The 23490-nt window shown below is 37.9% G+C and overlaps 1 protein-coding gene across 3 annotated transcripts in view; it reads left to right on the top strand.

The window, feature by feature from the left end:
• ankrd52b (ankyrin repeat domain 52b) overlaps positions 1 to 23490 on the top strand; it is a 38203-nt gene that overhangs the window by 12398 nt on the left and 2315 nt on the right. The window contains exons 10-24 of one of the 3 annotated variants that reach the window (XM_065241944.1): positions 5345 to 5459; positions 5903 to 5985; positions 6105 to 6168; positions 6263 to 6331; positions 7009 to 7149; positions 9084 to 9140; positions 9222 to 9333; positions 9528 to 9599; positions 10104 to 10305; positions 13872 to 13959; positions 15918 to 16035; positions 17684 to 17903; positions 22942 to 23029; positions 23121 to 23204; positions 23282 to 23427. In XM_065241944.1, coding sequence (XP_065098016.1) covers positions 5345 to 5459; positions 5903 to 5985; positions 6105 to 6168; positions 6263 to 6331; positions 7009 to 7149; positions 9084 to 9140; positions 9222 to 9333; positions 9528 to 9599; positions 10104 to 10305; positions 13872 to 13959; positions 15918 to 16035; positions 17684 to 17903; positions 22942 to 23029; positions 23121 to 23204; positions 23282 to 23427 — 1659 coding nt within the window. Of the gene's footprint in view, positions 1 to 5344; positions 5460 to 5902; positions 5986 to 6104; positions 6169 to 6262; positions 6332 to 7008; positions 7150 to 9083; positions 9141 to 9221; positions 9334 to 9527; positions 9600 to 10103; positions 10306 to 13871; positions 13960 to 15917; positions 16036 to 17683; positions 17904 to 22941; positions 23030 to 23120; positions 23205 to 23281; positions 23428 to 23490 lie in introns of those variants that run through there. The other 2 variants (XR_010521064.1, XM_065241945.1) reach the window with 2 other exon arrangements.

Consider the following 23490-nt stretch of genomic DNA (forward strand, 5'->3'; position numbering starts at 1 on the left):
AGGATCTTAATAAGGTATTACGATCATTTTATGCATCTGTGCAAATTTTCGCGGAAGGATAAAAATGTTAATTTAAAACAAATATGCCAATAAAATGTTTCAAATTCATATTCATGTCCAGTTTTTTTTCTTATGTGGCAAGTAGCCGTGTAATAAGCGGGATAATGTAGAGGCAGCCGGTAGTTATTGGGAAATAAGCCCCTTCAGTGTGATACAAGACCCTCCGCTTCGCGTCGGGTCCTGATCACACTGTGGAAGGTAGTGCTATACTCTCTAGAAATCTGACCAATAGTCTTACTTTTGATATAGTCTGACTATCCAGGGCCCAGGTCAGGAAACAGACAGATCGGCCTACCCATCAGTCTGTTAGCTGCCTTGACATGTCAAGATCACATATATCCCAGCACATAGAGCCTTTTTTACCAGAGTACCAACACATCTCGACTGTGTCTGTTCCTCGAACAAATAAATACAGAGCACCGTCTACCTCGTCTCGTACAAATCTTATTAACATAAAATTAGAACACAATACACTAAAAGATGAAACTCAAATGTTAAAATTCGGCCTTCTTAACATTAGATCGCTTACCAATAAAGAACCTATTATCAATGAAATAATTACTGACCAAAACTAAGATGCACTCTGTTTAACAGAAACCTGGCTTAAAGCAGACGATTACATCAGTTTAAACGAATCCACCCCACAAGACTATTATTATAAACACGTTCCTCGCCTAAAAGGGAGAGGGGGTGGTGTAGCTACAATATACAACAAAATGTTCAAAGTAAACCATAAATCAGAACTAAAATTTAATTTGTTTGAAATAATACTGTTAAACATGGAAATAACTGATCGTAACAACAGACAGCTTTCGTTCATTTTAGCTACCATATATAGGCCTCCGGGCCACCACACAGATTTTCTTAAAGAAATAGCAGACTTCCTATCTGAGCTTACAGTCACTGTAGACAAAGCTCTTATCGTTGGTGATTTTAACATCCATGTGGATAACTCAAAAGATGCATTAGGACGTGCGTTTATGGATGTTCTAAATTCTCTCGGTATTAAACAAAACGTGTCTGGACCCACGCATACTCGTAAGCACACATTAGACTTAATTCTGTCACTCGGACTCAATATTAATGACATCGAAATATCACCCCAGAGCGATGCCGTTTCAGACCATTGCCTTGTGTCATACACAATACTTCTAGATAGGACCGCTCAGTCTACAACATGCTACAGATTAGCCAGAACAATAATTTCCACCACTAAAGATAGCTTTATTAGCACTCTTCCAGACCTGTCTCAAATGAAACATGTAGCAGATAACCGTGAAGATCTGGATATTATAATAGAAAACCTGAACAACGTTTGCTCTAGCACGATGGATGCCGTTGCTCCCATACGAAAAAAGAGAATCAAAGGAAAAACGCCAGCTCCATGGTATGACCATCATACTGCAGCCCTTAAAAAAGTAGCTAGAAAAATGGAAAGAAACTACCGAAACACAAAGTTAGAAGTATGGCGTTCAGCATGGAAAGAGAGTGTTCAACACTACAGACAGGCTATTAAAACCGCCAGATCTACCTATCTCAGTACGCTTATTAAAGAAAATCATAACAACCCTCGTTTCCTCTTTAGCACAGTTGCGAAACTGACTAGAAACAAAGAACAAACAGAAACCAATAGTAAATTCCAACACAATAGTAACGACTTCATGAACTTCTTTACTAACAAAATTATTTCTATTAGGGAAAACATAGAAACTACGCAAGCAGTCACCACTCAACCCAATAGTACATTTACCACTAGATTATCATACGAACATCTTGAGTCATTTAAACCTACTACAATAGAAGAGCTCTCTAAATTAGTAACGTCATCTAAATCATCGTCCTGTATATTAGACCCCATTCCCACAAAATTACTAAAAGAGGTATTTCATGTAGTGTCCGACTCGGTACTAAATATCTTTAACTCATCGCTAGAATTAGGATACGTTCCAACAGCTTTCAAACTAGCAGTTATTAGACCGCTCATTAAAAAACCAAACCTTGACCAGGGAGATCTTAATAACTTTAGACCAATCTCAAATCTACCTTTTCTTTCTAAAATATTAGAAAAAATAGTGGCAAGCCAGCTACGCACATTCATAGCGAATAATAATACATATGAAAAGTTCCAATCAGGATTCAGGCCCCACCATAGCACAGAGACAGCGCTGCTTAGAGTTACAAATGACCTCCTATTAACATCCGATCGTGGTGAAATCTCAATCCTTATATTACTAGACCTTAGTGCAGCCTTTGACACAATAGATCACAGAATCCTACTCAATAGACTAGAAAACTATGTTGGCATCAGTGGTCAGGCGTTAGCCTGGTTTAGATCGTATCTAACCAATCGATATCACTTTGTTTATGTAAATGAGGAAGAGTCACATCACTCCCCCGTTACATACGGCGTACCTCAGGGATCAGTTCTAGGCCCTATCCTATTCTCGTTATATATGTTACCTCTAGGAGACATTATCAGGAAACATAACATAAGTTTTCACTGCTATGCGGATGATACCCAGCTTTACATCTCGTCACATCCTAGCGAAACCCACCAGTTTGCTAAGCTAACAGACTGCATTAGTGATATTAGGGACTGGATGGCACATAACTTTCTTATGCTAAACTCCAATAAGACAGAGATACTTATTATTGAACCAAATCGCTCCAAACATAATATGTCAGATTACAAGTTGCCCATAGATGGCTGCACGGTGGTGCCATCTTCCACGGTTAAGAATTTAGGCGTAATGTTTGACAGCAATCTATCTTTCGATAGTCATATCTCCAACGTCTGCCGCACAGCATTTTTCCATCTTAGAAATATCTCAAAAATACGCCATATGCTGTCTGCATCAGATGCAGAAAAGCTTATCCATGCTTTTATGACCTCTAGATTAGACTATTGTAACTCGTTACTCGGGGGATGCCATGCAAATCAGGTAAACAAGCTACAGCTGGTTCAAAACGCCGCCGCAAGAGTGCTTACTCGATCTAAAAAGTATGACCACATTAGTCCAATTCTGGCATCTTTACACTGGCTACCAGTTAAATATCGCATACAATTTAAAATATTACTAATCACCTACAAAGCCTTAAATGGCCTAGCGCCCTCGTATATAAAAGAACTACTATCAGAATACAATCCACCACGTAAACTGCGATCACAAAATTCGGGTTACTTAATTATCCCTAGAATATCAAAAGTGTCTAAAGGTGGTAGATCCTTTTCCTACTTAGCCCCTAAGCTCTGGAATGATTTACCAAATAATGTTCGAGTATCAGACACAGTCGATCAATTTAAATCTAAACTTAAGACATTCTTCTTTAACAAAGCATTCACATAGAATGTCCAGTAAATGTACTTTTCCCGCAGTAGTTATTTTGTCTAGAACAAAGCACTCACATACCTCATACGGGTAATTTACTCTTGCCGCAATAGTTAGCCTGTCTGGAACCGAGCTGAATTAAACCACTATAATGTATGACACTTGCATTACATGCGAACGGCCCCTACGCTAATAGAATTCTGTTTTTGTCTCCCTGTCTCGTCCTCGACTCTGAGGACAATGAGACAAACAGACCCAGTTCCTGTTGCTGTGAAGGTCATCGCACCACTAATCAACTGGCTGTCCTTCAACGTGACGCCCAACCGATGCGCGACCAACGGCGACCGGCTGAACCAGTTTAATCCGCTTACACGCTTCCTATCCCTACCATGTCTATATATTATAAATATAAATATTAATCTCTCCCTAGGGTTTTTTGTCCTTCTAGGATTTTTTCCCATTGGGTTTTCTCCTAGGGGGTTTTTTAGTCCCAGGGAGAGTCAGCCAACTTTGGCTTAACTTAGCACTTTACTGTACACGTTACATTATTAATATGCTCGCTTACACGGTTTTTTATCCTTAGCCGCTATATTCTACTTCTTATACTATGTATTGATTTTCAATGTTCTCCTCTACATCTACTCATGTAAAGCTGCTTTGCAACAATTAACAATTGTGAAAAGCGCTATATAAATAAAATTGAATTGAATTGAATTGAATTTCCCAATAACTACCGGCTGCCTCTACATTATCCCTTACTTGTTTGACTATTATGTAAGTGATAGAGAAACATTGCATTTTATTATTTTATGAAACATTATTTCTGAATGTTCAGTAAATATATTGCTGTAGAAAACACAATTCACTTATTAGGTTTAGATGTTGATGTTTTGTTTAATTTTAAGTCACCATTATTGTGATTAGTGTTTGTTTTAGTTGGACTCTTGACTCTTGACTTTTTGCTTGCTTGTTTTTTCCCTGGTTGTGTTAACGCACCACATTTGTTATGAACATGTAAAGTTAAAAGTGTAATTCTGTGGTAGTTGGTACATAATGGTAAAGATCATCAACTAATTAATTTACTAATCAAAAGTGTATTTTCTGTCAATGATGTAAATGAGATCCAGCACTTTCACAGCAGTTTGTCATTGAACAAGGAGTTTTAGAAACTTAACACAAAAAATATCTGCTGTATAATTGGGACACACAAACCTCAAGAATCAGAGTATGAATCTCAACTATGGTGACAAAAAAAATTGTAAAAAAAACATTATTTATCCATGCTGCAGTGCATGCTGGGTGTCCTGAATGAGATTTGTAATTTGTTGATACCCAGCATGCATTGCAGCATGAAGTTTTTCATTTAGTTGTCATCATGGTTGAGATTCATACTCTGATTCTTGATGTTTGTGCGTCCCAATTATACAGCGGATATTTAATCCCACGAGAGGGCCAAACAGAACAAGATGAACAAGACACTAAACCGACATTAAACTTGACAAGATATTTAAACACTAAACTGCACAAATAACAAGACAAGATTGCACTAGGCACAAATATACTCTTAGATTTAAACTCACAAGAAACCGGAACGGAGCAACAAAGTTACAAAACGCACATGTACAGAACATCAAACACAAGGACATTAAATAGGGAGAACTTAATGACACACACCTGAAAAGAATCACAAGTAAGGGATCGGGAAAAAGTGACAAAACCCGGAAATGCATGGTCAGAATAAACCAATACTAAAACTACGCATCTCCCACATAAAACATGGTACTGTCAGAACCCTGTCACAAAGACTAGATAAAATTCAAAACAAGATTCTGACAGTATCCTGACAATATATTGATGGTAACTTTTGAAATCTATTTGACACTTTTCTGACTCATTTTCTGCTATGGGTCCAAGGTTTAAAGGTACTGATCATATTTTATGTGTTTTTTTTCTAGGTGCAGATGTGGAATTCACTGATACATATGGTAATACTCCTCTTCACACTGCTGCTAAACATGGTCATGAGCTGCTCATCAGTTTACTCGTAATGAGTGGAGCAAACATATCCAGGTGTGTCTTTACAAACAGTAAGAAACTAAAAACAACAACTATTGCAGATTCTGTCAAGGGCGGATCAAGAAAATTGTGTATTTGATGGGAAGAAGGTGGCATAAGAAATATTGGGGTAGCAACACGGAAGCAAAGCGCCTGTGCATAGCTCATGTGGATTTATGGCATGGCAATATATTACTTAAAAACAGCCCTGCAGATTTGTGTCGCAAAACATTTGGAAGATCAGACCCTTCCTATCAGAGCACAATACACAGGATCTTGTTCTCTCTTCAGACGATTGTAATGCTCTCTTGGCCGGCCTTTCAGCCAGTGGCTTGTTTACCATTTTGGGGGCCCTAAGCAAAGTCCAAGGACCTGGGGCCGCAACATTGCCTATTATACTGCAAACTTGATGTTAACAATGTTTATTCTGTTATGTCTTATAACTATTCACTGCACAGACCAGGCATTAATGGGATGTGTCCACAACACTTGGCTGTTCTTCATGGGTTTTCAGGCTGTTGCCAGATGTTACTCTCATCGGGTAAATATGTTAAATATTTCAAGGGTCTAGCAGGAGAAGCAGGAAACATTTTATTAGATGCTTATATACCAAGTGCATTTAAAGTATAATGTGCATGTTTGTATAATTAATGTCCACAGAGTTTGATATAAACACACAGGACAGTCTGGGAAGGACATGTTTACATATAGCTGCTTCAAGAGGGTATGATGATCATCTGTACATTTATATGCTTAATAGTTTTTACATTTTCTTCTTTTAATCATTTATTCTCTGTTCTTCATTTTGTGATTGCCAGTAATGTTGAATGTCTTGAAATGCTGTTGAGCAGTGGTGCTGATGTGAATATAAAGGACCTATTTGGAAGGTAAAATCTTTAGACAATCATTTTCGTTTGGATTAAGAGTTTTATATGTATTTTAAATGTTTTTCGTATGTGGTATGTTTATTGACAGTATATTTATATATTTACTGACATTATAAACTGACATTGCGACAGCTGATGATCAATGTTAATTGTGATGTTACACTGTAGGGGATGTTAGGGACCATGAGCAGAGTTTATTGTGATGAAGCAAACTGTGGTTTCCCTGTGGTGAAAAGCAGGAAATTTAGTCCAGACTGTCAAGTCCAACCATAGCAAGTGTTTTAAAACAGATAATACACAAAGCAATAAAGACCACTCAGAATTACACACGCGGCAGTAATGAGACTTCACAAGATCAAAGTGAAATAAACATGTCTATACATACATAAAAGCCACATTGGCCACTGATCGTAACAGTGCCAAAGTATTGAGGAGGACAAGACTGAATAAACACCTATAAGTGAATGGTGGAGCTTTGTTGTTTTTATATATAAAGGACAATAACATTTATATTTCCAAAAGAATTTCAATGGTTTATGATCTAGTTAAAGCATTAGAAAGTTCCATGTGCTTAGGATCTCAAAAGTTAAACTTGGAAAATTGTTCATTGTCATAAAACTCATACCTTAAGTCGTTTATTTTATTTAATACTTCATATTTTCTTGATTTCTTTACAGGTCTCCTTTGCACTATACATCAGTGAATGGTCTGTATCTGTGTACAGTAGCTCTGGTGAAGGCTGGAGCAGATGTTAATGAACGCGATATAAATGGATGCAGTTCACTGCATTACGTAGCTGCCGGCAAAACCTCACACGGGTATTATACTTACTCTTACTGTACCTCACCATTTAAAATACTGCAAGAAATGAGATGCAATGTTAATATTTGGTTTGGGAGCGCAGCGGAGCGGAGACGTCTCTGGGTGACCCCTCGTTCAGACAGCCAACGACAAGCAGTAGCAAAGCGACGCGATCTCATTCATTTCAATGGAAACCTGGCGACTTCCGGCGACACGAGCGACAGTGACCGTTGGCGACCGTATGGGCGTGTCCAGCGACGCGAGAAAGTTAAGAAAAGTTTAACTTTATGCAAATGTCGAGCGACTTTTGGGAGCGACTACCAATGAGAACAAAGCAGTGGAGTTCACGTCATCCTTCTCTCATCAGTTACTGGCGTGGATGGTACTCATTTGTTTATGACAAGCAGATTTAGAAAGGCCTCATTGAAAGAGACAAGCGACACACAGCGATAATGTCGCTGGCTGTCTGAACGAGGGGTAAGGTGGACTCAGAGCTCTCTGTCACTTTTGTGGCAGTATTATTGCTGGCCTCTATCGCCCACAAAAAATCCTGTAGCCAAAAGGACAATTTTATGTGGAGAGGAAGGTTGAGTCCTAAACAAAACCAAGCCTTCAAGACTTTTCTTGTAAAAAAGTATTATAAAACGGGCAGTTCTGGTTCTTCATTCTGATTGGTTGAAACGCGTTCTAAGCCGTGATAAAATTCCCCGGTAAAGCATTACATAAGTATCACTGCGCCACTGTTGCTGTACTGATTTATGAAAATAAACACCAGTGTCTTGAATCACATTTTTGATTTGTCTACAATTGCACAATTAATGGCGATATCCAGATAAATGTCAATAAATATTGTTGAGTCATCTCGTCAATAAAGAGAAAACGCTCCCTGAGGAGTTTCTACCTGAAATTCATATTTCCGCTATCCACTGGGTGGCGATCTTACCCAACTTAAACACTGACGCATTCACTCAAAACTAAAAACACAGTGTTTTGATCAGGCTCTGAATCTGATCTCTTACAAAAGTTCTTCAAAAAAATGGAATTATCTCCGCTTTTAGCTAAAAAATCTGAGGTGATAAGAAAACAAATGAAGGTAGGATGAAACAGGTTTTTTGTTGTTGTTTGAAAGCGGATGGTCTCTTCTTTCATTTGATATTTTGTTTATTTAAAGAAAATTATTTTTCTGTAAGGCATTAAACTAAAACTGGCTGGTAACTTCCAAGCATATTTGATCATCACTTCAACAGTTGAACTATAAAATGTTAATGTATAAATTAGATAAATTTTGATTTATAAAATAAACACCACAGTCTTAAATCATATTTTCATTGTGTCTTTGCTGCGTCTACTTTGTTTGGCGGAAGAGTAATATTTGTACTAATATAATTACAGCTTATTTGTGTTGTATTTTATGAAATCCTGCTATGCATATGAAGTAACCTTTTTATAAACGCAATAAGCCCCGCAAAGCAGTGGGGTTACAGTGCATTTTATAACAGCTAAGGGGGTTTTAACAATGCCCCTTAGCTGTTATAAAATGCACTGGTAACCCACTGCTTCTTGGGGCTTATTGCTTTAGTAAAAACTGGGCTGGGAAACCCGCTAAAATCAGCCATCCAGCTTAGCTGGTGTTAGCTGGTCTTTTCAACAGGGATGTCACAGACAACTATAGTAGTCAACATTTGAAGTGGATCAAAAACATTCATCAAACTTGTCCTAAGACAAGAACGGGTACTGGGTATTGGTTTTAAGACAACTTTTAGGAAAGGTTTTGATCCACTTCAAATGTTGACTAGTGTAGTTGTTCAGTACGGTTCTGATAACACAGCAGGACTTCTCCGCATGAAGCTAGAATGGTCTCAGTATTGTACATAACTTTTAACATCTCAAATGACATGTTTTAGAGTTTCATGTACACTTCAAGTTTATGTACTGTGCACTTTTCCCATAGAGCTGAGCAGATCTGTTCTGACAAACAGTGCAGTGATACTGACGAGGAGACTCTATGGTAAAGATTTGGTCTATATTTGAAACTAAAATATTAAGTAGTCATTTGATCTGATTGTTCATGTGTTGTGTGATCTTGTAGGTGTTTAAAGTTTCTTTTGGATTATGGTGCTGATCCAGCGGTGCTTGACACTAAAGGATTCAGTCCGGTTCACTATGCAGCTGCTCATGGCAACAAACACAATCTAAAATTGGTAATTTATGCAAAAGTCACACCATATAATGTGTGTTATTCTCTGGGATACATATTCAGTCATTAGTATTTGAATAATCTTTGAATGAATAATATTGAGATTAATCCACATACATTTCAAAACAGTGTAACTCATTACCACTATCCTGAATGTCATATTCCCAGTCATTTGGATGTGTATTTGTCTTCTTACAGCTCTTAGAAATGTCTTTTAAGTGTGTGGAATATGTGAAGAGTTCCGTTCCCGTAAGCCCTTTACACTTAGCTGTAAGTATTCTGGGGGAATGCATGGTAAAAACAAAGAATATTTGCAGACACAAATATAAATTCATTATGTTATCTGGTTTAGTGCCTTATTCACTAAAACAATAAAATTAAAATTAGACCAGATATATATATATATATATATATATATATAGTTTATGCTTATTTTGTGCATTAATAGTTAGTGAAAAAGCTTTTTGCATTGAAATGTTATGTGCAGAGTAATTACTAATATTACTCTCTCTCTCTCTCTCTCTCTCTCTCTCTCTCTCTCTCTCTCTCTCTCTCTCTCTCTTTCTCTCTCTCTCTCTCTCTCTCTCTCTCTCACTCTCTCTCTCTCTCTCTCTCTCTCTCTCTTTCTCTCTCTCTCTCTCTCTCTCTCTCTCTCTCTCTCTCTCTTCTCTCTCTCTCTCTCTCTCTCACTCTCTCTCTCTCTCTCTCTCTCTCTCTCTCTCTCTCTCTCTCTCAGTAATGAAATGATAATTCTATGTTAATTGTGTCTATCAGGCTTATAATGGTGACAGTGAATCTCTGCGGGTGCTGTTAGAGACGATGGTTCATGTAGATGTCCAGGATTCTGTGGGTCGTACAGCCCTGTATGTGGCTGCTCTGAAAGGTCAATGTCAGTGTGTGGAGGTACTGCTGATCCATGGAGCCTCATGCAGCATCAGGGAGCACAACTACAGGTGGACACCTCTACATGTTGCTGGTGTGTCTTTATTTGTATTATAATAGACCATGCAAAGATATAACCAAATAACTGACAAATTAAGAAATAGATGAAACTGCAGCAATATGTTAATATTTTGCTGCTGCTTGATAATCAGTGATAAAGCTTTGTGGGCTTGTCCTTTATTAATTATGACCTGAATTAGAAACACTGCGATTTTTGGCGCATGATTTTTATGCATATCTTGAAACAGCGCAAAACTTTTTTCAATATTTTAAGTGTTAAATCTTGACAAGGATATTAATACAACATCATCAGGGGTGCACAAAGAGTTTTTGGTCTTGTTCTGTGCTCAACTGAGCATTAGCAGACTGTGTTTGACATTGTGGTATATGACAAAGTGTCATCTATCACACTGTCCCACTATCTCCATCAATATATTTAGTTTTTATATAACATAGTATACGAGTAACAGCAATTGCAATTTAATAGCTGGCAAAAAGTCTTGAGACCATAGGAAATTGTGAAACTTCCATAATTTCTATATTTCGATATTGACAACCTTACCAACCAAGTAACAAAATTACATAACGGACAACTAACCAAAAAGAGAAAAACAAAACACAAAAATAAGACATAAAGACACTGTTTGCTGGTGTTTGCATGGTTTAACAAAACCAGCTTTTAAATATTTGTTAAGTTAATGTTCTAGAAACAAATATCTCATAGTGTTGAGCAACAGCGAACAAATTATCCTATCAAACAGTTGTCAAATTTGTCAATGCTTGGTTGCTTAATGAAGTTGTTAAATCAAACGTTGCCCTTACTTACCGCTGTGTAAGAATAAGAATCCAGTATGCACACCCCAAACCTAACTTCCTTCCCACAAAACTAACTTCAACCTTCCTAATCTTCAGAGGGTTACCAGTTAAGATAAACATCTCTTTTCTGGATTACCAAAAATAACAAATTGAAACAAAAAACTCAGACGGAAGGTCTGGCACTCAACACAGCCAGCTGGATTACTCTAACTAACCAGAGCGTTAACTTACTTATCCCCACGACACTAGCTGTTGTAATTGGTTTAAATGTTCAATTTGAATAAAAATGCTCCATGTAAACACCCCAATCAGAATAAATGGAGACAAACCAATTAAAATAATCTAATCTGCTTGATAGGAGTGGGTTATACCTTTTGTAATTCACTCAAAAGGCCACATAAACACTTGATCGGGTGGATAACTGAAACTGGGACACTCGGCGCATGAGCAATCTTCGTTCATTTTAATGGCACTTGGCAAACCCACTTAAAGGTGCATTTCCGCAACCTTCTGGACTGGAGTGTGGCGCATATGCACACGTGCAATGATGAAGAATTGGCGTAATGACGTGTGATGCAAATAACGCAAGTTTGTTTTGTTGAAGGAAGTCACATGAAGTGACTGTCTTGTCAATTTTAAAATCTCCTTCCAATCCTCTGTAAAGTGATACGAGACAGCACTGTCCGGACAGTCCATGATTTATACTCTAAACCACAAACGGGTGTGTTTGGAGTCTCGTGGATGGTCTCTGCAGCACCGCGTGAAGTCAAACACGTATTTTAGGGACACGTGAATAGATGTTTTTGCTGCTGCTTGATAATCAGTGATAAAGCTTTGTGGGCTTGTCCTTTATTAGTTATGACCTGAATTAGAAACACTGCGATTTTTGGCGCATGATTTTTATGCATATCTTGAAACAGCGCAAAACTTTTTTCAATATTTTAAGTGTTAAATCTTGACAAGGATATTAATACAACATCATCAGGGGTGCACAAAGAGTTTTTGGTCTTGTTCTGTGCTCAACTGAGCATTAGCAGACTGTGTTTGACATTGTGGTATATGACAAAGTGTCATCTATCACACTGTCCCACTATCTCCATCAATATATTTAGTTTTTATATAACATAGTATACGAGTAACAGCAATTGCACTGCGATTTTTGGCGCATGATTTTTATGCATATCTTGAAACAGCGCAAAACTATATTTGTGCAATGTGCCCATATCAAATTATTAAATCTGATTTAAAGCTTGTGCTATATAAACACGCACGTTAATAAACACGATCTCATTATTAAGTGTTTATGTAAACGCTGTGAATGATTTCTTTCTGATTAAAGCAAAAGTTGTCCATGTAAATGAAGCTATTGCCAATTAAATGGTTAATTGATATTTTAAGGCTCATTATTATGGTTTAGTATTTCTCTGTAATGTAGAACATTAGTAATGGTAGGTTACATCTAAAATAATTATCTTGTCTTCTTCAACTACTCTTCTTTGAGGGCCAGATTTTTAAAGTGTAAATATGACTTTTACCCCTATTTTACCTATTATATATTTTTTCTTTTACCTATTTTATATATATTTATTATATTTTATATTAAATATTATTATTATATATGTTATAACTTATGTTACAGTTCATATATTAAAAACATGCATTTTCTTGTATCCAGTATTTTACCTATTAATCATCTTTATTGGCCGTCATTTTTCATATACAGTGGAAAGGTAAAAGTAACCAAGCTGATTTTAAATCAGACAAAGATGAACGGGGGGCCGGATAAAGATGATCGGAGAGCCGCATTTGGCCCATGGCCGCCATTTGACTAGCCCTGACATATGTAGTGAAGGGGTGTCCAAACTTGGCTTCCTTTGTAAGTAGTTGTTTCGCCATTTAAGGGAAACATAAAAATACTGTAAAAGGTGATGAAAAACTACTGAATTGTAGTAAAAATCATTTTGAATGACAAATTTGCGTGGTGACCTGTTTTGTAACTGATCCAAAAGTGCTAGACAAACAGTTATAAAAGGTACCACTATTTCAGTTCAGTTAGTCTGACACAGCTTTATTTATCCAAAATAACTGCTAACACCGCAAATAATAATGTTAACCCAGGGATTAGGAATGGACAGTGTAAAACGTCTTATGTATACATTAGATAATGAATACCCAGGGTTATATCTTAATCCCTAGTTATATGAACCGTGTGAAAAGTGAAACGGATAATCCAGGATTCATTAACAAGGGGTTTAAAATAACCTGCGGTTAACTATTTCAAGTGTGAAAACCCCTAAACTCTCCTTAAATGCAGAGTATACTTTTATAGAGCGATTGTTTTAAAACAATACATTTTAATCAATACACATTTTTTGATAATTTTTTTGTTATTTCTCATCTATGCTGTGGTTACAGACATCAGATTCATCCACACAGAGCAGTGGGGTAAAACACAACACGTGGACAAAAAATGACTCCCATATAACTGCAATTTTATGTTTCAAATAGAAATAGTTACAAAGAGGCAAAAGTTATGTATTGTAGGTTTAAGATATTATAGTTGGATTCAGTGAATTGCATTTCTAACTCAGAAACTGAAAAAACATAAGGAAATGTAAATGACATTTGTGTTCTCCTTGCTTACCAAGTGCTGGATGATGCTGCAGAGTAATTCTGTGCACCCCTAATGATTTCACAAACATTCTGAGATATAGAGGAATACATGAATACATGTGTCTGTAAAACAGATTGTTTACTGATGGTTTTTAACATCTGTCCTACCAGCTGCAAATGGTCAAGCTGACTGCCTGCTGATGCTGTTGAAAAAAGCTGAAAACACGGACGTCATGAACCTCAAGGACATACAGGGGCAGTAAGTCGAATATCAGCTATATTTCATTGTTGCCATCCAATACCCAGCTGGTAGCTGGTTTTAGCTGGTTTAAGGTGGTTTACGCTGGTCCTCCCAGCCTGACAAAGCTAGTCATGCTGGTGGGCCAGCTGGTCTTCCAGCCTAACCAACTAAGTCCAGCTAGACCAGCTTAAAAAGTGACCAAAACACAGCTAGACCAGCTTGGTACACTAGCAAAACCAGCTTCATACACCAGCAAAACCAGCTAAAACCAAGCTGGAGACCAGCTAAAACCAGCTCACCAGCTTATGCTGGTCTTAGCTGGATTTTTCAGTAGGGACAATGTGTTTACATTCTTATACTTTTGATTTGGCTGTTTGATGATAATTTCACCTGGAGTGCAAATCATATAATATATAAATGTCTCTATATAACCTCAATAAAAACACTTCATAGCAACAGGTTAGTCTTAAAGTTTTACATGTTAATGGTATGACACATACACATACACTTCATTAAATGAACACTCATATTGGCTTTGGTCTACATAAGGTAAGTTGCTGCAATTGGAGCTTCGTTCCATGTTGAGGTCATGTGACCAACCAGTTTCCAGTCCTCTTTGCCCCTCTCCCAGAACATTTTAGATGTCTCCATATATAAAAACACATGAGGCCTCATTTATAAAGCGTGCATACACACAGATTTGATCATGAAGTGTTACCATCTATAGCCGCGAGAGTTGCTGTATGCTGCTCCTGTATTTATGTAATTCAATGGATTCAGTGATGTAAAATGTTAAAAGTTAACTTCAGGCCAGGGGCTTAACCGTGCCAGCGTGCATGCTTCTGAAGAAACCGTCTAATGTGACAGCAAGCATACCAAAATAAATATGAGGCCTCTGGCAAAACTTTTGTGTATTAATTTTTTTAAAGGCACACAAGGCAAGTCTGAGTATAATTTCTCTACTAGCTCCCCCTAGTGTCTGAGAGTAAATGCTTTCTATGGCTCTGTTTACACGTACATGGTTATTTTTAAAAACGGAGAGATTTACCTTCGTTTGTGCCCCTCGTTTACACGCAAACGGAGAACTCGCCTCTGAAACCGATTGTTTCTAAGAACTCCGGCCAGAGTGGAGATCTTGAAAATCTTCGGTTGCACGGTTGCATGTAAAGTGAGACAAACGGATGTTTAAGCAGGCAACGTCACAGAGTATGCGCCAGAGCTCGCACCTACGTCAAAAGTGCGACCCATGTTTACATGTGACTGCTACTCTGAACGCTTCCAAGATCACATTTATGTTCGTGCAAACTCGTTTCGTGTGTTTGTATTTGCAAATACAGCTGCTCCATTATGTCGAGGAGCAGAGACGAGTGCTCTGAGGTCAGCAATTTTACGCGTGTTTGACTTCATGCGGCGCTGCAACGGATGATGTCAAAGTACCACGAGAGCGATTCGAAATTAGACCTCTACGTATGATTCCTCAACTCGCTCTCGCGGTACTTTGGTACGTGTAAATAAACACTTATCTGAAAACTGACATGTGTGCACGATATTATTTTTGAAACCGGAGAGGTTGAAATGTCCGTTTATGAAAATAACCGCCCACGTGTAAACATAGCCTATATCTAAGACTTTACAGACTGAAGGACACCGGGTCGGATACAGCGAACTTACAAGTGGGGTATTCTTCCTACAGACGGTAGGGGCGGGCGAGAGAGTCTTCATTCGTCATGTAATGAGTCATTTAACCATATACCGACTTACGAAGATGATTTATTAACATAAAAATGCTGCCTTGTGTCCCTTTAAAAATTAGTTTGTCTTGCTAAGCACATTTCTGGCTCATACCAAAAAACAACATATGAGCTGATGTTAAGTGATCATAAGATCGAAGTGAACTTGCATGCTTGAAATGCTTACAGACTTGATCAGTCTTACGTCAACATTATTGTAAGTATAGACTGGTGTGGTATCTTTAGGACTCCACTGATGCTGGCTACACTTGGCAGTCACATTGACTGTGTTCATATGCTTCTTGAGAGAGGAAGTAAACCAGACACTGTGGACAAAAGACAGCATACCGCCCTACACTGTGCAGTAAGTACATGTATGTGTATGTGTATGTATATTTACTATCTTAGATTATCTTGACATCATGAGGAAGTTTTTTCTTAATGACAGTTATTCACATCAAATGTGGACTCAAATACAAACATGCACAAACAAATCCTATTTAGAAAATTACCCCTGTAATATAGTTAGTATTGACAGCATTTGTATATGGACTTCTGGACTCTTTCTGTACTGAAAATACTGTACCATGTGACGATTCACCTGACTGATTTAAAAAAAAATCTAATTATCACCAAATTACTAATTATAATAATTAATTTCCAAACATATAATAATGGGAGAAATTGATGCATTGTTGTTTAGATGCAATATTGTAAAAAAAATGTGTCTGTAATTTAAGACTTTGTTATTGTTAGCGCATCAGTTGTCATATAAAGCTTTTGATGTAAATTGTTTTCACTTACAAAAAAATAAGTGCTTCAGTTTAAATCCTAAATGTGTTAACTCACTACCTCCAGCTATACCTCTATAGATATAATTAATTAATGCAATTAATCAACACAAAGTATCAGTGAATAGACCAAATGATACACTGGGTTATTTTTAACTCAGTGGTGGGTAACAAGGACCATTAAAGGTGCAGTGTGTAATTTTTAAAAGGATCTCTTGACAGAAATGCAAAATAATATACAAAACTATATTATCAGGGGTCTGTAAAGACCTTTCATAATGACCCATTATGTTTTTATTACCTTAGAATGAGATGTTTTAATCTACATACACCGAGGGTCCCCTTACGTGGAAGTCGCCATTTTGTACAGCCATGTTTCTACAGAAGCCCTTAATGGACAAATTTTTTTACTAAGTTATCTCCGACAATGACAGGTTTGTCCGGTGGCGACTAACGTAGCTTCTCTATGCATTTCAAAAGGGAGGAGTAAGCAGTGGACTAAGCCGTTGGTTGCAATGCGCAACCTCACCACTAGATGCTGCTAAAATGTACACACTGCACCTTTAATTTAAAGTATACATTAATGGGCTGAGGAAAGCAGAAGCCGTAAACCGCTTATAGAGCTAAAGTCAAGTCTTTAAATGGGCCAAGTCACAAGACTTTTTTAAGATGTCAAATAAATATTTGGTGTCCCCAGAGCACATATGTGAAGTTTTAGCTCAAAGTACCATATAGATAATTTATTATAACATGTTAAAATTGACAATTTGTAGGTGTGTGCAAAAATGTGCAATTTTTGGTGTGTCCTTTAAAATGCAAATGAGTGGATGAAGTGCAAACACTGATCACAATGATGGTGGTTTGTTGAAATTGAAACTCAATTGTGCTGTGAATTTTTTTTCTTTCTCTCTCTCTTTCTCTCTGCACTAAATGCCAGTACAGTGGTTGAATAGTGCAGATTAAGGGGGTGTATTATTATAATAAGAGCTCCTTATGACATCATAAGGAGACCCAAATTTCACAACCTATTTTTCATGTGCTTGTAGAGAATGGTTTACCAAAACTAAGTTACTGGGTAGATCTTTTTCACATTTTCTAAGTTGATAGAAGCACTGAGGACCCAATTATAGCGCTTAAACATGGAAAAAGTCAGATTTTCATGCCATGGCCTCTTCAAAGCACATAATGTGAATGAATGTTTTCTTGTCTTTTGAACTTCAGGCAGTAGTTGGTAGAGAAGAGTGCGTCTCGGCTCTTCTGCTGCATGGAGCTTTCATTCTGTGCAGGGACTTTCGTGGCAGGAGCCCAGTGCACCTGGCGGCCTCTTGTGGTCATGCAGGTATACTGCGCATCCTAATGGAGGCAGTGGCTGTCTCAGACCCTCTTGACTCTCTGCTCGACTACACTGGATACACACCTGCTCACTGGGCAGCTTACCATGGTAAGAAGACATACGGTTACAGCCTAAATATAAAATTGGCACTACACCGTAAGCACTATGATGTACACAATGTTAACTACAAACTGGCTGCCAAACCTCCCTTCACATAGTGGTGATCCATGATTGCAGTCTTCCCTCGTCTTTAGGAAACCAAAGTTAACAATAGGTAAGGGATAATGTAGAGGCAGCCGGTAGTTATCAGGAAATAAGCCCCGACAGTGTGATCAGGACCCGACGCGAAGCAGAGGGTCTTGTATCCCACTGAAAAGGCTTATTTCCCGATAACTACCGGCTGCCTCTACATTATCCCGCTTATTACACGGCTACTTGTCACATAAGAAAAAACCGGACATGAATATGAATTTGAAACATTTTATTGGCATATTTGTTTTAAATGAACATTTTTATCCTTCCGCGAAACTTTGCACAGATGCATAAAATGATCGTAATACCTTATTAAGATCCTCTGCTTCATACTTGTCTGTCTCCATTTTTTTCTCTTTAAGCCAGTCTTTGAGAAGTTTTAATGCCCATTCTGTATTTTTTTGTGTGTTGGCTTCGTAGCTGTCATGCTCTATTTTGTCAAGTTCAGTCTCAGTAAGCTCTCTGTGTCTTGTCGTGGTTGTCCAGTGTTTGTCACAAGATGGCGCCAAACAGTAATCTTTATTGATCTTTATTGGCGCGGAGCGATTTTACTCGTACAAGTAGTACCGGCTATGCGTTATTACTTTGGAGCGGTTATTATTTGAAAAGAAAGAACCTGCAAATCAGATTCGTATAATAATAGAGTTACGACACTCACATAGACGTCCGTTGTAAGAATGGAATGTGGAAGTAACAGCGTTTCATGCAGGGGGCAGGGTTTCATATTTTATTGAAGCAGCCCTGGGCACGGCCATTAGCTAGCGGACCCCCACCTGCTCTTAGCATTCCATTGACTCCCATTCATTTTGGCGTCACTTTGACAGTGAATAACTTTACATCTGAGGCGTTTAAAGACTCAATTTGTGCATCAATTATTTCTAAAGAAACACGAAAATGTATAAAAGGCTCCATTACCTTGTATCTTACGTTATGGCCCAGTAGAAGCAGTTTTAGTAAAACTATGCTAACGATTGCGTCATAACCACGCGACTCTCTGTCGCACAGTAGAGAAATTACCGTATGGACAGGAGGAGAAGCGCATGTAGAACATGGCGTACTGGCGTTAAACTTTAAAATAAATAAATACTATGCAAAATGACAAAGTAATTAATCAGAATAGTAAATATACTTAATACAAAATGTACCTCTGTTCACGCTCGCCGTTTCTGCAAGATTCGGTGGGTGATTCAGATTTCTCTTGGCACAGCTATTAGAAGACTTACAATTCTCAGACAGGTTGCCCACGTCACCAAGCTCAGTTTGAGTCTGCGCAGTACGCTCGACCCCCCGGAAGTGTGAGCTTCTAATTGGCTTCACTTGTCTCCGTTGAATCCAACGGGGTCGCTGTGTCGATTTCTTTTACTGTCTATGGTTTCATGTAGTGACCGGTAGTGATGCATAGTTCCAAACGCAGCACTGAAGCCCATTCATTTCAATGGCACCTGCTGGTAAATCGATGAAATTACCGTTTCTCTTTACATTTTCGGACATTTCATTAATATAGTCAACAGTGATATTTTATGAACTCTGCTGTCAGAGGCGGCCTTAGCTATGTTTCAACCGTTTCAATTGAAACGGGCCGCGCCCTAAAGGAGGGCCCCAGCCCGGCGCAAGAATGTTTGAACGTGGGGCTATGATTCCTGCACGGGGGAGCTCACATTGTCAGTGCCAGTGGATGTTAAGCAATCACATATCTTTCATTTTAAATCAATTAAGTTCTGCTCTTTATTTTCTCTCGGACGTTCATACGCGCTTTAGCCTATAGAAATCGGATTATTAATATGAAATGAATGTATTTTATAAAAAAATATAGAACTGCATTAATATTTATTATATGTCATTTAAATTATTTTTAAAAGTCAATTCTTTCATTTTTATAAATCAATGTAGAATCGTTTACAGCAGCATCACAGTGCTTCATAAAAACTCTCAGAAAACGTGCACATGTGGATAATTCTAGAGGTTTAATTCTTCTTTAGCATCGGGATCACTAGACGAGAGCTTATAATAGCCTTCTTTTTGTGAAAACCGACATTTCTTAATTCTGTTACCTGTCGTAGTTAGTCCGTGCGCATTCATTCCGACAAATTGTCACAAATGGAGAGAATATCAATTGGAAGTACTCATCGCTATATGCCCTATTTATTCCCTTCGAATATTAGAGCTGTGCAGAGAGTTGCGCAATTGTGTCTCATTGCGTGACGGTGACCGCTAAAATACACTTGGAGAATAGAGCAATGAAAACATTGTCATTTTAATTTGATCTGGAGTGAAAGTTTAAGCGGCGTTCCCTTCCCGAAGTGCCCTTCAAGGCGCAAAAACGCAGTTTTGAATTCGACCATGCTCTCTCTCTTATCAGGCTTGGCTGTGTAAGTGCGATTCTAGGTTTTTAATACGTTTTTTAGGGGCTGATTTCAATGGTGTTTTTTTTAATAATATGATTGGATTTATACTAACCTTAATGCAGTATTTAATTGTATTAAAAAATGTGTATAACATCAGTGAGCATTTACTGACTGCCTTTAATATATTTTGTGCATGACGGCATTTTCCTCTAACGCAACATCCACACAATGTTCCATTAAATGAACATAATGACCAAGAACTTTAGATAAATGAGGGGTGATATTATTTTACTGTGGCTTGGAAATCTTCTATTTTTGTTTTGCTCCCGCATCAAAGTATGTAAACTGTTTTTATAATAGCCTATTGAACATAGATGCCGTCAGCTCTCGTTCAGATTTTAATTGAGCACGAGGCGACACAATCGCTGGACAGAGATGAACTTATCAGGGAATTCTCAGCACTCAAACACAGAAGGGTGGATTTCTAATAAGGTTTAGGTGAAATCTACGCTCGCCGCCAGGTGAGCTGTCTACGGTGCTGAAAAAACGCGGAGCCCATCCTTATTTATAAGTTCGGTTCAGTGTCAGTCAGACACTTGTCTTGTTTGCTTTTGTTAAATAATTCAAGTTGAGGGGATGTTTGAGATGTTTTTTTTAAAGTCAGCCCAGACAGCTGAAAATATACTGCGCAAATCAATTAAGCAGAGAATTTAGCGTCCATGAAAGGGCGAGGCAACTATAATTGTATAGTTTTAATTAAATAAGGTTGGATCATTTCTGTTGAGCTGCCTGTTCGTGAAGCTGAAAGTGCACGTAATAAAATAATATATCATTGATGCAAACCAACAGGAATCCTTGCTTTTTGCTCTATTATGCTTATGTTTTATGTGGGTAGGGCCTCCTATTAGTAATTGAAACGGGCCACCAGATGCTTAAGGCCGGCTCTGTCTGCTGTAGGTAATGATTATCGTTAATAATAACTAGTAAAATTTTTATATTTTAATGAGTTGTGTATAATGTGTGAATAATATAGATTTAATGGTTTAATATTTTATTACTGGTGGCCATCTACTTTATACTTATCTTTTTTTATATATTACGAGTAACACTAGGGGGCAACAGCGACAAGCTAATGCCTTATAAGAAAGTCACACTGTTTCACAATGCTGCTATGTGTTTCATTGTGTTTGGTAAGTAATACGAGTGATGTATCCTCGAAAATCATGTATTATATTAACATTTAATGTGAATTTAAAATATGAATTTAGTGTGTTTCTGTTATGCTTCACTGTTAAGGGCGATTTATAGTCGTGCGTAGGTGCTACGCCGTAGCGTACGCCGTATAGGTATTTCCGGTTGAGACGGTGAAAACAAAGATGAGCCAAGTTGAGGAGTGATTTAACTCAAACTGCAACATAAGTCGCTGTTTATTTACTTCCATCATTGCTGGTCTTCTCAAATTATACACAACAAGTTGCTATTTCTTCTTCGTTTGTGGGTTAACTTACCAAGCTTCTTCTTCTCTGACGACTTCTGCTGCTACTGTGGTTAAACACGTGATTACTGCCAACCAGCGGTTTCGCGTGTGTTTGCACGTCGACGCGGACGGCGACGCACAAGTATAAATGAAAACCGCCGCGGAACCTACGCCGTAGCTGCTACGCCGTAGGACCTACGCACGACTATAAATCGCCCTTTACAAATAACCGCGTTGGCGATCTTTTTTGTGATTTTAATATAGTAAAAGTGTAGGAATTATGTTTTTAGCAGATTGATAGCCATTTATATAGCCATATTTTGGTACAAAAATAAAAGATAAACTGTGTTGCTGTAGTTGGTATAGATAACCACAGTTATATTTGGGTCACAATTAACTGTTTATCTTTATTAACTGATTTACTGTATTTCCATCACTCCCTAGTAAAAAAAAAACGTTATAAACACAGTAAGTATAGTGATCAATTCCCATTACAAGCTAATATTTACCTAAAATAGCTGAAAACCTATGCAAACAGATTGACAGCCCTGCTTGGTTTGGAACTGTAGAACGTTACATGAATCACGTGACCGCGCGGCGGCGAGATCAAAGCGTTTCGTAACTCTGTTATTATACGACTCTGCTGCAAATGTCTCAACTGACCAATCAGAATCAAGCATTCCAGAGAGCCGTGTAATAAGTAACAATAACTGTCAGAATATGGCAGTATCAATAAGCTTGTAACCAGCCATGAGCATTTTATAATCATTTAGACTTACATGGCTGTTGAATGCTTTATTCTGATTGGTTGAGAAATGTTTTACAGATATGTTTGCATTATGTTTCGACACTCAACCTGTCAAATGTATCAAAATAACCACATGAGCAATGTCTGTGGTAGCCATGCTATAAGATAATAATTGACTCCGGAAAATAATGCACACCTGCGGTGCATTTCCACCTTGGCTGTGCATTATTTTCAAATAATTCAGCGGCTTGTCTGCAAATATATGTAATTTTTTTAAAATTTGGCTCAATCCATGTAAAACTAAAGCACTTTCTTCAATTTCAGGTCACAAAAACTGCTTGGAAGTTATAATTGAATATAAAGCATCAAACCTGTTGGAAGGAAATCCCTTTACACCTTTACATTGTGCACTGTAAGTCAATCTCACCTGCTGCCATCTACAGAACAAACACAGATCCTTCATCAGATCTCTGTTTACTCTTCACCTGTGTGTTTCTCTACAGTATTAATAATCATGAAGATGTGGCTGAACTGCTAGTAAAGACTCTGGGAACTCAAATTATTAACCTGAGAGACTCTAAAGAAAGGTGTGTTTGTATGATATGTCATTCATTGAGAAGATCAGATGGTCTTTTATTTATTATGAGATGTATTTGGTCGACAGGACTCCTCTTCACGCAGCTGCTCATGCAGGAGATATCACAGCTCTTCAGTTTGCATTGATCTGTGGTGCAGACGTAAACTCAGTTGATCAGACAGGGCGCTCTGTATTAATGATCGCTGCTGAAAATGGCCATACTTCTGCTGTCGGTCTGTAGATAAAACTATATTACACAACAGTGGTGTTATGCTCATTGCATGAAGACAAAGCAC

This window comes from Paramisgurnus dabryanus, chromosome 14, assembly GCF_030506205.2.
Source record: "Paramisgurnus dabryanus chromosome 14, PD_genome_1.1, whole genome shotgun sequence".
NCBI classification, from domain to species: Eukaryota; Metazoa; Chordata; class Actinopteri; order Cypriniformes; family Cobitidae; genus Paramisgurnus; species Paramisgurnus dabryanus.